This window comes from Sapajus apella, unplaced genomic scaffold (genome assembly GCF_009761245.1).
Source record: "Sapajus apella isolate SASKATOON/1434 unplaced genomic scaffold, GSC_monkey_1.0 scaffold28, whole genome shotgun sequence".
Lineage (NCBI taxonomy): Eukaryota > Metazoa > Chordata > Mammalia > Primates > Cebidae > Sapajus > Sapajus apella.
The window spans coordinates 20,761,111-20,778,704 of record NW_022436968.1 but is presented as its reverse complement, the minus strand read 5'-3'; the positions used below and the strand labels follow the sequence as shown (position 1 = coordinate 20,778,704).

Sequence of the window (17,594 nt, the reverse complement as noted above, 5' to 3'; positions counted from 1 at the left end):
AAAAAAAAAAAAAAAAAAAAAAAGTAGCCAGGCATAGTGGTGTGCACCTGTAATCCCAGCTACTCGGGAGGCTGAGGCATGAGAACTGCTTGAACCCAGGAGGCAGAGGTTGCAGTGAGCCCTTCAGTCTAGGTGACAGAGACTCTAACTCAAAACAAACAAACAAACAAAAAAAACTACTGCTCTAAACCAGCTTCAGAAATCCTAATCCCAACCCCTAAAACAATCATCACAGCGGCCGGGCACAGTGGCTCACACCTGTAATCCCAGCACTTTGGGCGGCCGAGGTGGGCACATCACGAGGTCAGGAGTTCAAGACCAGACTGGCCAACATGGTGAAAGCCCGTCTCTACTAAGAAATACAAAAATTAGCTGGGCATGGTGGCTCATGCCTATAATCCCAGCTACTTGGGAGGCTGAGGTAGGAGAACTGCTTGAACCAGAACCCAGGATGTGGAGGTTGCAGTGAGCTGAGATTGTGCCACTGCACTCCAGCCTGGGCTATAGAGTGAGACTACATCTCAAAACAACAACAAAAATCACCACAGCATCACAGCCTCAGAAGGCTCAAATGCAATTAAAGGATTTCCAAATACAGATCTGAGGTTCTAAGACCATTCCAATTTTCTAAGCATGTATCACAAATTTCTCAAAAGAAAAAAGGTAATCTCTAAATGGTGATGGGAGTTATTTCAATCAGTTCAGTTAAAATCTCCAAATTTAAGAATTTAGAATCACTGACGCAGTGAAAGACTAACAGTACAATCTCCACAGAAATTCAAATACAAAATAGAATTAAAAGTAATTACGTTCAGTATTTAGTGCACAACAAAACATTCAAATGTTATGTAGACAGACCACATTGATAGGGTAAAAACGACATTATCTCTTTTTAAACTTTATTATTTAATTCTTATACAACTATAAGAGTAGACTTCTGAAATATCTACTCATACTACCAATAACTATTTCTAGCACAGCTAAGTTTAATGCTCCCATCACAGAATCAAAGAATTTTTGGTCTGGAAGGTGACCTTCACCTAGACAGTTACCTAGTCCAACACCTCCATTTTACACAACGAGGAAACTGAGTTTACAAGAGAAAAATAACCAAAATCACACACCTAACAAGTGGCTAAGGCATATAAGTAGTCTTTACTCCCTATACCATGTTTTCACTATACCAACCTGATCCTCAACCAAATAGAATGCAAAAAATTTTTAATTGACATCACACTAAGGCCAATCAAGACACTCTACCTGCCAAATAAAAATTTTATAATGACGGATAATATCAATCAGATGTCAAAACAAATATAAAGTTGTTTAAAAAAAAAAAAAAAAAACTACAAATGTAATTGGCATGATAGAAAAATGAATCCCTAACTTCAAAAGCTACAAATTTTCAAATAACAATTTGGAAGATACTTTCATGTCTACTTTCAACAAACATATTTTCATACAAACATTGATCATTACCCCTAATGTGAGCCTGATGCTGATAAACACCTAAAGCAAAAAATTTCCCTCTATGTATTATCACTGAACTCATTTATGGTATGACATAACTTAAGACTCACCTGCAGGACTGTCAGCATTCTCTCCTGGATGTAGCTGTATACCAGTAGAATCTATAGAGTTTACTGTAACTGTCTGTAGATTTGGCAACTGACCAGTGCTTAGACTAACTGGAGTTGAAGTGAAGGCTCCACCTGCCGCAACTTGACCAAGTGTGAGTGTTTGAACAGGCGTCAAAGTTATTTGTTGGGCAGCAGTATTCTGTATTTGCAAATTCTGCAAGTTCTGGACCCCTTGTACTTGAAACGTTTGCCAAGTTATCTGTCCAGAAGGGGTCACTGTCTGTGCCTGAATTAAAAAGGTTCCAGGATTCAGCTGCAACTGAAGATTTTGCAAAGCCTGTTGTGATATATTTTGACCACTGGCTTGCACACCATGGATTGTCTGTGGTGTAATACCTTGCACAATTTGGGCTTGACTGGTTGGCTGCTGAGACTCTTGAAGTTGTAGATGTTGTACAACAGGCTGTGCTGTAGAAACCTGAATATTCTGTGCCTGTGTCTCTTCAGAAACAGGCGACTGGATATAATTTCCCTGAAGATCTGAAGAATGAACTTGCCCACTAGATGTAGTCAAGCTATTTGTGTTTTGTTGTAATATACCTGTACTATCTATCGTAACAGGCAACTGTGATGAAGAGGATGTTGGCACAAATAAATCTGTATCGGTATTAGTTTCATTAATATCAGGAGAAACCCGCTCACCAGTCCTTTCTGAATTGTCTGAACTATCCATAGCTTGTCCTGTGTTTATCAAATGTCCATCGGCATTAATGCCTGCAGTCATTGTCTGAGAACTGCCCGAGAGTCCCAAAGAATCTAGATCGACACTATTGATTGGTACAAATGTAATATTTCCTGGCAGACCAAGAGGCACATTAGCAACTACTTGGGTTTGACCAGGAAAAGATGAACCACCAATTGCAACTCCCTGAACCTGGACTTGACCAGTCTGTGGTATGAGATTCTGGATGTTAGCAGGAGGTGTTCCAGAGGCAAGTAAGGTTTGATTAGAACCAGGAATTATCTGAATTTGACTGCTTTCTTGATTTATACCCCCATTATCTGAAGAGCCTGTGAAACCTATTTGAACCTGCTGACCATCTGTTGACTGAATCTGTGGTATTACTTGATATTGAACATTGGACACTGTACCATTTGATGAATCTGATCCTGGTGCAACTGAAAATATTTGTTGATTCTGCAAATTCTGAAGGGGAAGAACATACTGCCCACTTGATGTTGTAGCACTTGGAATCTGTACTAGATTACCAGCTTCATCCTTTATAGTTGTAGGTGTGGCTGACAAAACCTCCCATCGGTTTGGTGCTCCTCCTAACTGTGCAGAAGCCAAATCACCTGTCTGGATGAAGAAAACAAAAATGTGATATATTTGTGGTATATTTAAACCAACTCTCAAAACATTCAAAAAACTGGTATAAATCCTACTACCTGAAAATTCAACTTATCTTAAAATACAGTAGAGTTCAAAATCAGTAAGTACAGTACTATATGAACTACAATAATTATCACTTCCAGCTTTGTTACTGCAAAGACAATTCATCCTATTTGAGCGGAATAAAAAAAAAATTCTCAGCATGTTCATCACAACCACAAACCAATCTTCTAATCCTGCATCTATGATCTCTAACACTGTACAGTTAAAAAAAAAAAAAAAAAAAAAAGCAAAGATGGCTATGACTGAATCAGGTGTGTTATATTTGTGTATAAAAAGGAAACATTAGTATAGTGTATTGTCATTGAGTTAGAAAAGACATTATTTATTATTGCTATAAACTTAAAATCAAACAATTAAATCTACTCCTTTGTGGCATGTATTAACATACTCTAAAGTAAACTCATGGCTAGGACTATCCCATTAGCAAGCTATCAAACTCTTTATTTTTTCTGTCAACTATTAAAAAATAAAGACCTTAAAAAAACTTAATGAGAAAAGGTCACTGCCCTGGGACCGCATGACCACACAGCCCCATTTGAAAGGCTTCTCTAGAATCAGAAGCTGCAGCATACACACTGTGGCTCTACCTACTATTCTAAGTTTGCAGTAGAATACCTGGCATGTATTTTTTGTATTCTGGTGTAAGCCTTGCATTTACCCTGCAAACTTAGAATAGTAGGTAAAGCAACAAGTCTGTATGCTTCTGGACCTGCAAGACGTTCAGTTATCATCCCCACAGTTTATGGATTAGACAAGACTGGAAAAAAATCCAATGTAAAAAAGCAGAAAGCAATAAAACCCTACATGTCAATGCCAAGAGATTTTTTTTTTTTTAGGAAAATAATAGCAATAATGTTTAACATTTAAGCTTTTATATGCCAAGAACTATGAGAGAGGTTTACAGGATTATGTAATTTACTCCTTAAAACAATCCTATGAGACAGATATTATCCCTATTTCATAGCTGAGAAAACTGAGGGACAAAAATCACATAGCTATCAAACAGACAAGACAGGATTTAAAACTAGGCTAAGCTTGACTCTAAAACCCAGGCCCTTAAACACCATATCATGTCTGTGTCATACCTACCCCCAAGACCAATGGCAAAGACATAGGAAATAAAACCTATATAATTTACTATCAAAATAAAGCCATCCTTCTCCTACTTCCTTCTAGATCTATCTGTGAGTTCAGTTAACTCCCCAAATCATTAGACAATGGAAACATAAGCATATCTAGCCCCGCACTGCCAATCTAAGATCCGCAACTGGGCTTCAATTCAAGGAAGCCCTTTAAAACAGCATGCCAACTTTCTGACAAAGTATTAACACAATTTGAAAGGGAGAAAGGTAATCTAGGGTTTCATCAAATTCTCAATGGGAGTCCATGACTACAAATATCAGTAAAGACATATAGAGTTCTCCCAACATAAACCATTCCATAAAACTTAATGCAAATATGACAAACAAAAAAAATCTTCAATTAAAGAAACTCACTACCTAATTTTCATGAAGACATAATTGAAAAGTATATACAATATTTCAGTGAATGAACCAGTTAAATGACTCAATTACAACATTTGAACATAATCTACCAAGATGAAACACACATGTGAGTAAACCATGACATACAATTCCTATCTTCAAATGGTTCACTGTAAATCCAAGCAAACATACACACGTCCATGATAATACAACGTGAAAATTAGCATACAGTAGTCATATGATCAAAAACACTCTGTGGAAGATACAAGACTGAAAAAAAGATTTCATTAGAGGTATTTTAAACTAGTATTAGAATAAAATGTAAGACTGTACTATAGTCAATTTAAAAAGAGGCATTAATAAAGGCACAGAAACAAAATCACAGAAAGAAAGAAACCCTAAATAATAATACGAAGTTTGGAGTTGAAGAGAAGGCCCCAAAAAGGCCCATATTCAGAGAGAAGAGTAAAGGGGAACAGGACTAGACATTTTTATCAAGGCTTGTAAATGGCTTCACAGATCCCACTAAATTGTTTGGACTTTATCCTGCAGACAGTGAATGAAAGCTATAAAAGATTTATAAGCAAGTGAGTGGTGCAATCACATCTGTGTTTTATAAAGATAAACTAAGGCTCAGTGAAGGAGACTGAAAAGCAGAAGAGACTAAAGGCTGAGAAACTGTGAGACCCAATACAAATCTCTAGGCCTGAACTAAAACAGTAATCTGTCTTACATACACTTAAATTACACTTACTAAACTATTTTAAAACAAAGCATCAGACATTAAAGTCACATGTCATTCTGCAACTTCAATCTGGTACAGAAATTACAAGGTTAAATTACCTTTCCTAACATTACAGTGACAAATCATGCATCATTTCAGTCTCTCAGCATTTTAAGTAAACTACAAATATTTAAATCTATATACTAAATCTACACTAAAGCGTCTAAGATCCAATCTTTATCTTAAGGTTATCGCTCACCTGAAGAATCCACTGAAATTTTTTTCTGACTAGCATTAAATTTACAAGTATTGAACTTTTATCGAAGAATATAGCAATTCAGACACAAATTAATTTTGTAATACTGGCATTTTGTCCTGTCTCCTTTCTTTAAAAGAAAAAGTCAAATTTACAGCATCTAAAGTTGTTGGGTTTTTTTTACAAAATAGTAATAAAGGCAGGTATTCAACCATCACTGAACGGCTTTCTAGTCAAGAAATTCCTTGAAAATAAAACACAACTACTCAAATGACAAATCTGAGTAAATACTGCCCAAGTCACCCCCTCTCCAGAAACTAGATAAAAATAAACTGTGGTTCCATTTATCCCAGCAATTTAGGCCATTAATTGAAGGAAAATCTCCAAACCTAGAGCAAAGTGATTTGTTCAGAACTTTTCTGAATAAGCAGGAAACGAAAAGCATATAAAATACCTGTGACACAAAGATGAAAACAAAAAGCAACAGATAATTTAAGTAAAAGAATCAAGCAAGAAAAGGGACTTTTTTAAGGTAATGAATTTGCAGTTTAAAAAAAAAATTTGCTAAACACCCTATTTTCTAAATGAAATGGAGAAAAAAAATCAGAAAACTACTGGATGATTTATGCTAAAACTATGCCTGACAGAGAAAAACATATTATACTAGAAAGAAAAGAACTCAGAACTGAGTTCTAGTTCTGACTACACTGTGGAATTGTGTAAGATCAACTCAATTTTCCCATGTCAACAACCAGAAAAACATTACCGTGCAGGGTCATAAGAACCACAGAAAAACATTAAGTTTTATAAACTATTGAGCACTGTGCAATCCCAAAATCATTGTGATTACTAAGATTATGAGAATAAATTTGAAAAACATCCATTCAATGCCTAGCACAATTCCCAACAAAGAGTAAGATCAATATATATTCACTCAATGAATAGTTACTTTACTTTAAAATCATTGCAAACACAATGACACAATGGATCAAAACAAATTTCGAGATATTAAGAGCCTTCTATGAAAAAGTCTAAACCAATTTTAAACCTATTTATTTCCACAATTCCACAATGCATCAGCCCCAAATATTTCAAAACTATAAAGCCTTGTAAAGCATAATCATTTGTAAAAAGAAATTTCATCAGAATACACCACTGAAAGAGATAAAGTACACTAAATACCAAATGGGAAAGGAATACATTAGAAAATCATCTGAGACTAAAAAAACAAAAAAGTATGAAAAATATTCTGTGTCAGACTACTGGAAACACTATCAAAAGAAAAAGAGATTTAAAAACACAACCACGGCCAGGCGCGATGGCTCATGCCTGTAATCCCAGCACTTTGGGAGGCAGAAGCGGACTGATCACAAGGTCAGGAGTTCGACACCAGCCTGGCCAACATGGTGAAACCCCATCTCTACTAAAATACAAAAAAAATTAGCCGGGCGTGGCACCTGTAAGCTCAGCTGCTCAGTGGATGAGGCAGCAGAATGCCTCGGGCCTGGGAGGTGGAGGTCACGGTGAGCCAAGACTGTGCCACTGCACTCCAGCCTGGGCGACAGGGCAAGACTCAGTCTCAAAAAAATAAAAATAAAAATAAATTAAAACAGGCAACCAAGAGTTAGTATTTGGTTTAGAGGCAAGATAATCCACTACATAACTTATGTCTACATAAGTTTACGAACTAAATTAAAAATCCACCAGTGATTCTCTCAGTACCTAATATTCTTACTGGACAATTAACAAACAAAATCCAGATGGGTGGATCCTTTGAGTATAGGAGTTCAAGACAAGCCTGGGCAACATGGGGAAACCCCATCTCCACAAAAATTAGCCAGGTGTGGTGGCACGTGCCTACAGTCTCAGCTACCAGGGAGGCTGAGGTGGGAGGATCAATTGAGTCCCAGTGGTGGAGGTTGCAGTGAGCCATAACTTCGCCCCTGCACTCCAACCTGGGAAACAAAGGGAGACTTTCTCAAAAAAACAAACAAAACATCTAACATGCATGTTGGCATTAGTACTGTAAAAAGTTGTAACTAAGGCACCCTAAGACTCTCTACATACAAAAATACCTCTGGAAAGGGAAAAAGAAAAAATTCACACCACCTATTCCATAGCATTTGGAAATGATCATTAACTTAGTTCCCACGTATGCCTTTATGAAAGCCAGAAATAGGAAAGGATAACTGGAAACAAGCATAACTGGAAAAAAGTATAACTGGAAACAAGAACAAGTGTGAAGCTGAGGTGGAAACAAACTAAGAACTTAGGCAAATATTCAAGTTTCTTTAAATCTTCAAAGAGCACTAAAAGAACTCAAACAGACTTAAAATAGAAATAATTACCCTACCCAAAGAATTAGTTACAATGACAGCATAGGTCTTATTTTAAATAATGGCAAAATGACTTTTTTTGAAGTCATTAGATTTTTAGCTCACCAACATTTATATGACAAACTAAGCAACACTAAATTTACAACCTAAACCAAAGATCAGGCAATCATTTTCATAATGTTCACTTAAGTTTATCCCACTAAAGTACAAATGAAATAAGTAAATTAATAATCCACAAGTTCACATAAACGCAAACTGGTCAAAGTTAATACTTGCACAAAGGTCTTTTTTCTATTTCCTGGTTTACTACTAAAATTAGCCACACAACTTAAGTACAAAGGAGGCTTGCTGTAAAACCATCTTTCAGAGTCCATGTTGTAGGACATTACATGTGAGACTGCTTTGTGACTAAACTTCTTCAGCAATGTACTGTGGGTATCCAAACACCCTTGGCTAGGATCCTCTTTTATGGCAAATTCAAAATCCAAATATTAAAAACAATCTTCAGCACAGCGGATCGGCTTTTCAGGACACCTTTAATCTCAAAATACCAAGCTAAACTGGCATAAAGTTGAACTGTATGTGTATATTTCCACTTGTTTAAACAAAACAATATATACGAAATGTGTTGTCTACCCTGGACTGGATCCCAGAAGAGAAAATGGACATCAGTGGAAAACCTGGTGAAGTGCAAATGAAGTCTAGTTAGTAATATTATACCAATGTTCATTTCTTAGTTTTGACAAATGTATCATGGTTAACATTAGGGGAAGCTGGATGACGGGTATGAGATAACTCTCAGTTCTGTATTTCCAACTTTTCTGTAAATTTTAAATTATTGCAAAGTACAATTACTTAAAAACACAGCTATAACCTTTCATGGTTCCCAGTCATTTGAGTAATGAAAGATTATTATCTAAGCCCATGAATTCACGTGAATTTCCTTCCTTTTTGAAGATGTGACGAAAAAATGTCTTAAGTTCAGATTTGCACTGGAAAAAAAATTTTCTATTTGCCAAGACAAATATACTCAAGCCAGTCTTATCAATTTTACACAAAGTGAAAAATCTTGTGTGCAAGTACCAAGCATCATTTTAAAAAAAAAAAAAAAAAAACTTTTTTTTAAGGCAAAACTATTTTCATTTTACTATGATTGGCAAATTATGATGACTTTTGATTGGTAAATCTCAGATTTATCAGATCGATTATAGTTCATGTTTATCTGGCAGCAAATGTGTTGTCAGGAATAATTTGGTAATTCAGAGAAGCAGCTAAAAAAGCATAAAAACAACTTCCCTACAAGTATATGGCCACAGATGGCTAAGGTTGGAGACAGTACTCTATCCCTGGGCCTCAGACTCGCATATATATGTACATACGCTTATTTTTCACCCATACTTCCTTACTTCTCCCCTCCCCCATCTGTAAACTGGTATCTAAAGTTTACAAACAACAGTTACAAGAAAAGTTCTGTTCCATTAGAAATGGAAAAAAGATTAGTAGAAGCAATCTACTTTCTAATTTTACTTATGCAGTAGTTTTTTAAGATAAACAGTTGGTTTTGGCACTTTGGAACTAGAGGGATACAGTTCGTTAAAAAAGGTCTACCCATCCTCAGTGAAGCTGAAGGCCTACCAATTCATAAATGTTTAAAAATAACAATGTCTAATAATTTTACATTTTTACATCTTAATCTTATGAAAAAACAAGACATTAAAACTATTCACATCCCCTATAACAAAGCACTAAAATTACATATCTATTTACCAATAACAGCTTAACATCAGTTTAACTTTTAAATACTTGGACATACTAAGCATTTGCTGCAGACTATACCAAATCCCAAACTTCTGTCTTCAGTAACTATTCAAAATAACACTCCACAAATCAATTCCTATGATCCACCACACACACACACACACACACACACACACACACACACACACAAATGAGTGGGTTTTCAATATGTTAATAGGCGAACAAATCTACACATTAACACAACAACAACGACCCAAATGTAAAATTCGCAACAACAGTCTAAAAACTGTTTCTACACTATTTGTATTAAGTCCCCAAATAACACAGGCGAGCTCTTCCCCTTGCCCCAGACACTACAGAAAATCCCACATCTTACCTGACTAGCAGTCATAATAAAGTTTCACCAAATTCAACTCTTAGTACTGTTAGTATTCGTGTAAATATAATGCCTTACGTATACTTTTGTTTCTAACACTGACAGTCACAGTTTCAAAAGCTAAAGTACTATCCAAGCAACTTTGCTAATTTCAAAGGCTGCAAAATGTTTCACTTATCCCCTTATCAAAAAAAAAAAACTGCAAATTTAAGTAGTCTGCAAAAACTAAAATTCAATTATTTCAAATGGTCACTAAAAAGGCAAAGTGTGTTCACTCCTGCATACAAAAGGGTAATTCAAAGACTAAACCCTCATTTCTTAAATACTGTGTGATTTAAAACAGTAAGATCTTGTAACTTCCAACAGAAAATGCTCCAGGTTCAAAACTAAAAACTAGACACTGCCTGTAGTTGATACTATCTATGGCCGATAGGCTGTGCTTGAAAATTTTGTAGTGTTCAGCGAAGGAGTTTTCAGCACTGATATGAATTGCTCAAACATCCATTTTGGAGTCCTCCACCCCCGCCCTCTCAGACTTCATTTTGTAAAGAATTTTGTGCGAGGTGCCGCAGTGACAATTTCGAGAAAGCCTGGGCTGGCTTCAGATCCAAGCAGGGATGCGAAAGAGCAGGAAAGGGCGCCCTGAAGCCCGGCGGCCCGTCCGGGTCGGGGGAAGCGCGGGCGCCGGGGAGGCCTTTTGGGCGGGCGCGTCGCGGGCCCGGGATGGCGGGCGCCGGGCCTCGGCGGGGGCGGGCCGCGCGCGGGACTTACCGCTCCAGCGGCGGCGGGGGCCCCGGCTGCGGCGGCCGCCTCCTCCTCGTCGTCGCCCGGCGATGGCGGCCCTATCTTGCTGCAGGTAGCGGCCAGCAGAGCAAGCGGTGACGGCTGAGTGTCCTACCCCCGATGGGCGGGTTCAGAGAGGGAGACAGGGGGAGGGGGTGGCAGTTAGGGCCGGGCCGCCGATCGCACAGGAAGTGCGACTCGGTCCCCGCCGACTGCGACCGGGCGAGCGCCAGCCCGCGCTCTCCTCGTCGTCCTCCTCCTCCAGGTCCCGCCGCCGGCCCCCGCCTGGCGTACCCCGCTCCACGCACCCCGGCTCCCCGGTCCGCGGGCAGGCGGGCGGCGGGCTGCGCGCTGCGCGCCGGGCCTCCGCCTTCCGCCCGGAACCCACCCCCAGGAGGGCGCGCTGGGGCCCACACTCACACGCGCACAAAAAAGGCGGCGGGCGGGGCGGGGCGGCGCGGGCGGGGTCGGAGCGTTGGCGCCTCGGGCGGGCAGTACCCGGGGCGGGGGGAGGGGAGCGGAGGGGAGGGGAGAGAAGAGGCGAGGAGGGAGGGGAGAACTGAGGAGGGAGGGGAGAGGCGAGGGGAGGAGAAAGCGGCGCGAGGGGGGAGCCGGACCGGGTCTCAGCCGCTCCTCACCTGGGCCGCCGCCGCCGCCACCGCGCCGTTTCCGTGCTGTTGCTGCTGCTGCAGATACTCGCCGTGGCCGCCGCCGCCGCCGCCGCCGCCGCCGCCGCTGTCCACGTCCAAGGCAGCCATTTCCTCTTGTTTCACGGGCTTTTCGGGAGCTGCAGGCACAGCGCGGGGGGGTGGGGGTGGGGAGGAAGGCGGGTGGCGGAGAGGGAGGGGGCCCGCGGGCCGAGTCGAAATTACTCCCAAAGCCCGGACCCAGGCCCCTTCCCCTCCCCCACCCGCCCTCCGGCGGCGGCGGCGGCGGCGGCGGCTCCCTCCTCCCCTCCTGCTGCTGCCCCCGCCCGCCGCTGCCTGTAACCCTCCTCCTCCTCCTCTTTCCCTCCTCCTCCTCCTCCCCGCGCTGCCCCTGCCCCCTCTCCTCTCCTCCCCTTTCCCTTCGCGCCGCTCGCTCTCACTCGCGCTCGCTCCTCTCGCACCGTCAGTCACTCACACACGCCCGCCCGCGCCCGCACACAGGGGGATGCGCTCCCGGAGGACCGCGCCGCCCGCCCCGGGGCCTGGCGGGGAGACGGCGTTGCTGGGGCTTCGGGGGTGGACGGTAGCTGGCGGGGAAGGGAGGGAGGCGGAGGGGAGTGCAGCTTTCTGCCTCTCACAGACACTCGGTCGCACACACGGGGCCGGGACCGGCGGCGGCGGCCCCGGGCTGGCTGTGGTCGGCGGCAGCAGCGGCGGCGGCAGCAGCAAGGGTTGCTCTCTTTCGGCTTTACGTACCGGTCATAGTGTGTTTAGGGCACCTCAGGCGGGGCTCCCCGCCGCCTTACACATGGTGAGGAGCGAAGGCGGCGGCGGCGGGAGAGGATGCGGGAAGCGGCGGCGGACACGGCCGGAGCGGTCCGGGGATTTTTTTTTCCTATTTTGATTGACTGTGCGGGAAACACAAAAGGTGGAGCCTCCAGCCCAAAAGGGGGGAAGAGGGTGACAGCCCGCCCGGAACTCCCGCCCCTCTTCTTGGTCCTCATTCGCCGCCGCTCTCTCCATCTGCTGTGCTCATTGGTCCAGGCGCCTGTCCGTCGCTCTGCCAGGCGGCGCGCTTCCTGTTTGCCCCCCGGGTGGAAGGGGAGAGACAATGAGCGGCCGTGGCAGCGTAGGTTCCCGAGAGCGGCTACGGCTCGCCGGTTACCCCGCTGTGCCCGCCTCTCTCGTCGGTTGCGGCTGCCAGGCCCGAGGCGCAGGCCTCTTCCACCTCGCAGGCGCTCGGAGCAGGCCTAACCAAGCTGTGGGGGAGCTGAGCTGGGGAGGAAATTCGTCCCCGGTGACTCCGGCTCCACTCGACGCTTCCTCCATCTCGGCGGCAGCCTCGGCCGGATCTCCCCAGGGCCTCGCGCTCTTGGAGCCGCCGTTTCCCTGCGCTGCCAGGAGGCCACCGCCGCTCAGCCCCGGGGCTGCTGTTGCGGCCGCTGTCGCTACTGAACAAACCAGACCCGCCCCACGAGCCCGGGGGGAGGGAGCTGGTATTAGGGGAGACACCCCCTCCGAGGCTGGAGGAGGATTTTCTCTCACACATTTAGCTCTCAGATTCTCAGTCACAGCCATCCCCCTTAGCCTCAGCTTACCAATCTCCCACTTTCACGTACCCTGGAGGGAGGCATTTAAAGCAAAAAAGAAATATGTTATCTCACATCCGGAAGGAGAGCTTTAATTCTGGCCAGTGGCACCAAAACAAGGACTTGAATTTCATTTTATTTGTGCAGTGTACAGGTATTCAATGGGGCAGAATTCTATTTTTTAAAAAATCAGTCACACAATCATTTTGCTGCAAAAGTATTATTCCCGCCCTCTTAATCCTCCTGGTACCAAGTCAGATACCTCCTGAATCAAACCCATCAACCATTGCCAATATTTTTTAAGTCCTGAACCGGTGAAGTACCTTTTTTCCCCCACTGGAACATTTTTGTTGTATTTTACAATCTTGTTTCACGTATTGGATTAGGTTAACACTGCTTCCCTCTTTGGCATCCTTGATACCTTGCTGTCATCCTGGGGGAAAATGCCAGGTTTTATGTCTGTGTTTTGCCAACTAAGAGATGTCTCTGCCTGTTACCCTCAGGTATAGTTGCCAAGAAAGAAGTTAAATTCAAGACGTGGAAATACTGTCCACAAAAACTCTTTTTTAGAAATCTGACTTCCCATTACTGTGATTATTATATTTTGTGTGATATGTGATGTTATGTTAGTGGACAAGGTTGTGAAGTCCAAGCACTTTAACTAGATTTCGTGTGCACTAACTTAATAGGTAATCCATTTGTGAGATAGTGAGTATGCATCCCAGTGCCAAAGCACTTAACCGCCTATGCTCACAGGATCAGAAACATTGTATGGTTACTTTGCTCTTAATTGTAGAAAGATCGAATTTCCAGGGAATTGACCTAAAAACCACGAACATGCGGAAATGAGACTCAAAATTCTGAGTCTAAGAATAGGGCTCATCTCTTCTAATAGTAAGTCCTTGTGATCTCATATTTAAGTGGAAAAATCACTTTCAAAGTTGCATAGTATAAATGGTGTACTATTTTACAACAAAAACTTTTAAGGAAATAAAAGTCACAAAAACCCTGATTTGGGGTGGGATGATGGAAAAAAAGACATGGGTGCTTTGAAGAGCAGGACAGGTGAAAATCAGTGGACAGGGAGAGAGGAAGTCACTATTATCACTCTTCCTGCCTGGATATATTGGATGGAAAGTAGCTCTTTCCCTTGAAAGAATATTTCAGGCATTTTCAGGTGTTTTTTTTTTTCAGGAGTGGGGATATGTTCTGTGGGTATAAGTACACTATTGCCATGCCCTTTTTGCAAAGCATTAATCCAGCTACCTAAAGAGCAAAGTACTTGGCCACAGGGATTAAATTCATTTCTTCATTGATAGTAATTGGCAATTGATATGAGACATTGTCTTTTTTCTTTCTTTTTGGGGGGCGTGGGGGCGGCATGTCCATAGACCATTTTGACAAGCAAAAAACTTATGAGAAAAATAACCGAGCCGGGCGCCGTGGCTCACACCTGTAATCCCAGCACTTTGGGAGGCCGAGGAAGGCAGATCACTTGAGATCAGAAGTTCGAGACCAGCGTGCTCCCCATGGTGAAACCCTGTCTCTACTTGAAATACAAAAATTAGCCAGGCATGTTGGGGCACACATGTAATCCCAGCTACTTGGGAGACTGAAGCAGGAGAATCACTTGAACCTGGGAGGTGGAGGTTGCAGTGAACCGAGATCACACCACTGCACTCCAACCAGAGTGAGACTCTGTCTAAAAAATATTTTTAAAACCTACCTGAACTAACTATACTGCTTTTGATGCAATGCTTCTATCACCCCACCCACATATGTAGGTTGGGTGATAAAGAGAGATTGGTTAATTGGTACAAATATACGGTTACTTAGAAGGAATAAGTTCTAGTGTTTAATAGCGCAGTAGGGTGACTATAGTTAATAGCAACATATTGTATATTTCAAAATAACTAGAAGGGAAGCTTTGAAAATGTTCCCAACACAAGAAATGATAAATGTTCAAGGTGACAGGGGAGAGGGGGCAAAAAAAAATGTCCAAAGTGATAGATACCCTAAACACTCTGATTTGATCATTACCCACTGCATGTTTCAAAATACATGTACCTCATAAACATGTACAAATACTATGTATCAATTTTTAAATTTTTTAACAACAAAAGATGCATGTACCAAAAGCATACACTACTTTAGTCAGATTCAGAGAACCCTTTTAGACCATACTTGAGTTCTTATCATGAAGTAGTATCTTTAAAAAATGGTTGACAATGAAGGTAGTCTCTTGAAAGTTGTTCTAGCTATTTCAGTATTGTAGTCAAGTCTTGAAATACAATTTAATTAAAAGACGTATTCTAAATAGAAGGCTGCCTCTCAATGGCACCACTGCTACATTTACATAGAAACTCAAAATTGTAATTGCTTAACAGGGAGAGAATCACAGTACTGGATATTATTTATACTTTCTTTTCCAAAACGATTTGAGGAAGTTCTGTGCTGTTTACATTATGTTAGGAGATCTGGATGTCACTATTTACCCATATCCTCGATTTCCTCACTTTTAAAAATGTCATATATTTTTGTAAGCTTTCTTAAATCCTTTGGAAATGTGATGATGGTGAAAAATCCCCGAAGGCTTCTATACACCTGCTGATGTGGAATATTTTGCAACCCCTTTCTTCCAAAGAGAAGAGACAACTAAATATTGCTTGATCTACATCTGCAAGAGCTCAGCCATTCAGTATTAAACAGTGATGGCCCTGGCTAATGGCACAACACCTGAAGACCTGCGCTCTTTCCTTCACACTCCCTTCTGCATTCCTTCCCTCCTGAACATCTATCAAGTGGACCATTTGAAATTGCCAATACGTGACTGTTTTTTATCTTAAAAGGTGGCAATTCTATATCATTCAACCGAAATTAATGTCTCAAGAACATAACCTTTGTTTCTATGATTGTGACCTTACTTTTAACCATCTGAGATCTCTTTAATCTGTTCACACTGGATTTCAAGGATCTTAACCTTTGTTTCTATGATTGTGACCTTACTTTTAACCATCTGAGATCTCTTTAATCTGTTCACACTGGATTTCAAGGATCTTAACTTGTTCTACTACATAATGACTATCACACTTCAGAAACATTCTAGTTTACATTAAATACACTCATATTTCTTCTCTTTCTCAAAAATAATAGTAATAAAAAACCTGAAGCCATTAAAGCGTGATGTGCTTAAATGAGTAGCAACAACCTTCAGCATGGAGTGTATTCATACTTGATGATTCAATTTTATAATAGAATTTGTTTATTTTCTCTGGTCATATAAACCAGACATACACATACATCAACTAATCTCAAGAGAGTCAACGATACCCAGAACCTAGTTAGAAGAGATAAAAGGGAAAAATAATGATGATGCCAAGAGAAGATCGTATTGTACTGTAGAAAATACTGAAAGCAGTTTTTACCTGCCTTTAAGGAACAGAATTTTTGCAGCTCCCCCTAAAATGGCTGAGTGCTACACCATGTCATCACTCCATTCCATCCAAACAGCTAGAATAAAAAATGCAATTATACACACATATGTGTATAATCTATACACATACATGTATAATCTATATATACATACGTATATATGTATAGTAGACATGCATTAATATATAAACAGAATATAAATGAAAAGATGACTGTCATGGATAAATCTCAGATAATATTGTGTGAGAAAGGTTAGCTATAGAAGAATAAACGTTACTTTATATAAAGTTTTTAAATGTACCAAATGATATTCTATACTATATATGGATATATACATATGTAGTAACACTGTAATTGCAAAGGAATGATAAGTGCTATATTTAAAAATGGTGATTACCCTTGGTATGAAGAGGAGAATGGGATTTGAATGAGTTTCCCATGGGCTTTGTTTACATTTGCAAGTTTTACTTAAGCTAGGCTGAGTGTATTATTACTGTATTCTCTATATTGTTCTCTTTGCCTGAAATACGAGCATTATTTTAAACTTAAAAAAAAAAAAAAGTACCTGATAGAAGTACTGTAGTAAAATAAGTATCCCCAGGTAACTGATCAAAGAGAGAGGCAAGAGAGAATGATTCAAATATGACTGAGTTTCCCAGCTTTTAGTAACTGGAAAGATGAACTGAAGTAAAGGATTTTAAAGGAGCATGAGTAAGGGGTGGGCCATCATGAGTTTGGTCTTAGATGTGCTGAGCTGGAGGCGCTCACAGGACTTCCATAAGATGGATCGCCAACAGACTATTATCAAATTGAGCCTCGAGCTACAGAGAGAAGCAAGGGCAGGCTTGGATATGGGGACTCTTAACATCTTCACAGGCCTTTGTCCATTTGTCTTCAAACGTTGTTATGTTTGAAGGATAAACATTCCTTCCTGTCTTTAAAAATCCTCCATGTGACTGTGGTTGTCTCTAGCTACTATCTTTTTTCTTGTCCCTTTCTCCCTTTCCTTGTCCAAAGTCTCTAACTTGCTGTCTTCCTGCTGCTCTCCTAATAGAATTCTACACCCAATCCCAGCATTTGACACTGTCAACATTTCCTCCTTAACACTCTCTCCTCCCTTGAAACATCAGGTTTCTGGTTTTCTCTCAAATATATATTTATTTGTATCTTTAC

General features: G+C 41.3%; 1 protein-coding gene and 1 long non-coding RNA gene across 5 annotated transcripts in view; both read right to left on the bottom strand.

Annotated features, from left to right (window-relative positions):
• SP3 (Sp3 transcription factor) overlaps positions 1–13,174 on the bottom strand; it is a 63,241-nt gene extending 50,067 nt beyond the window's left edge. For 2 of the 4 annotated variants that reach the window (XR_004273311.1, XM_032292922.1), the window contains exons 1-4: positions 12,157–13,174; positions 11,392–11,540; positions 10,742–10,864; positions 1,581–2,940 (exon numbers count right to left, since the gene is read on the bottom strand). Coding sequence is in view for 3 of the 4 variants with exons in the window: in XM_032292922.1 (XP_032148813.1) it covers positions 1,581–2,940; positions 10,742–10,864; positions 11,392–11,540; positions 12,157–12,163 (1,639 nt within the window). In the remaining variant the exon portion in view is untranslated. Of the gene's footprint in view, positions 1–1,580; positions 2,941–8,472; positions 10,600–10,741; positions 10,865–11,391; positions 11,541–12,156 lie in introns of those variants that run through there. The other 2 variants (XM_032292923.1, XM_032292924.1) reach the window with 2 other exon arrangements.
• A 2,287-nt stretch (positions 13,175–15,461) lies between these two features.
• On the bottom strand, positions 15,462–16,542 carry LOC116561153. Its single transcript, XR_004273312.1, has 2 exons — positions 16,052–16,542; positions 15,462–15,969 (listed from the first exon to the last, which is right to left on the bottom strand). It is a non-coding gene; the product is annotated as an uncharacterized LOC116561153 (long non-coding RNA).
• Positions 16,543–17,594: the final 1,052 nt, after the last annotated feature.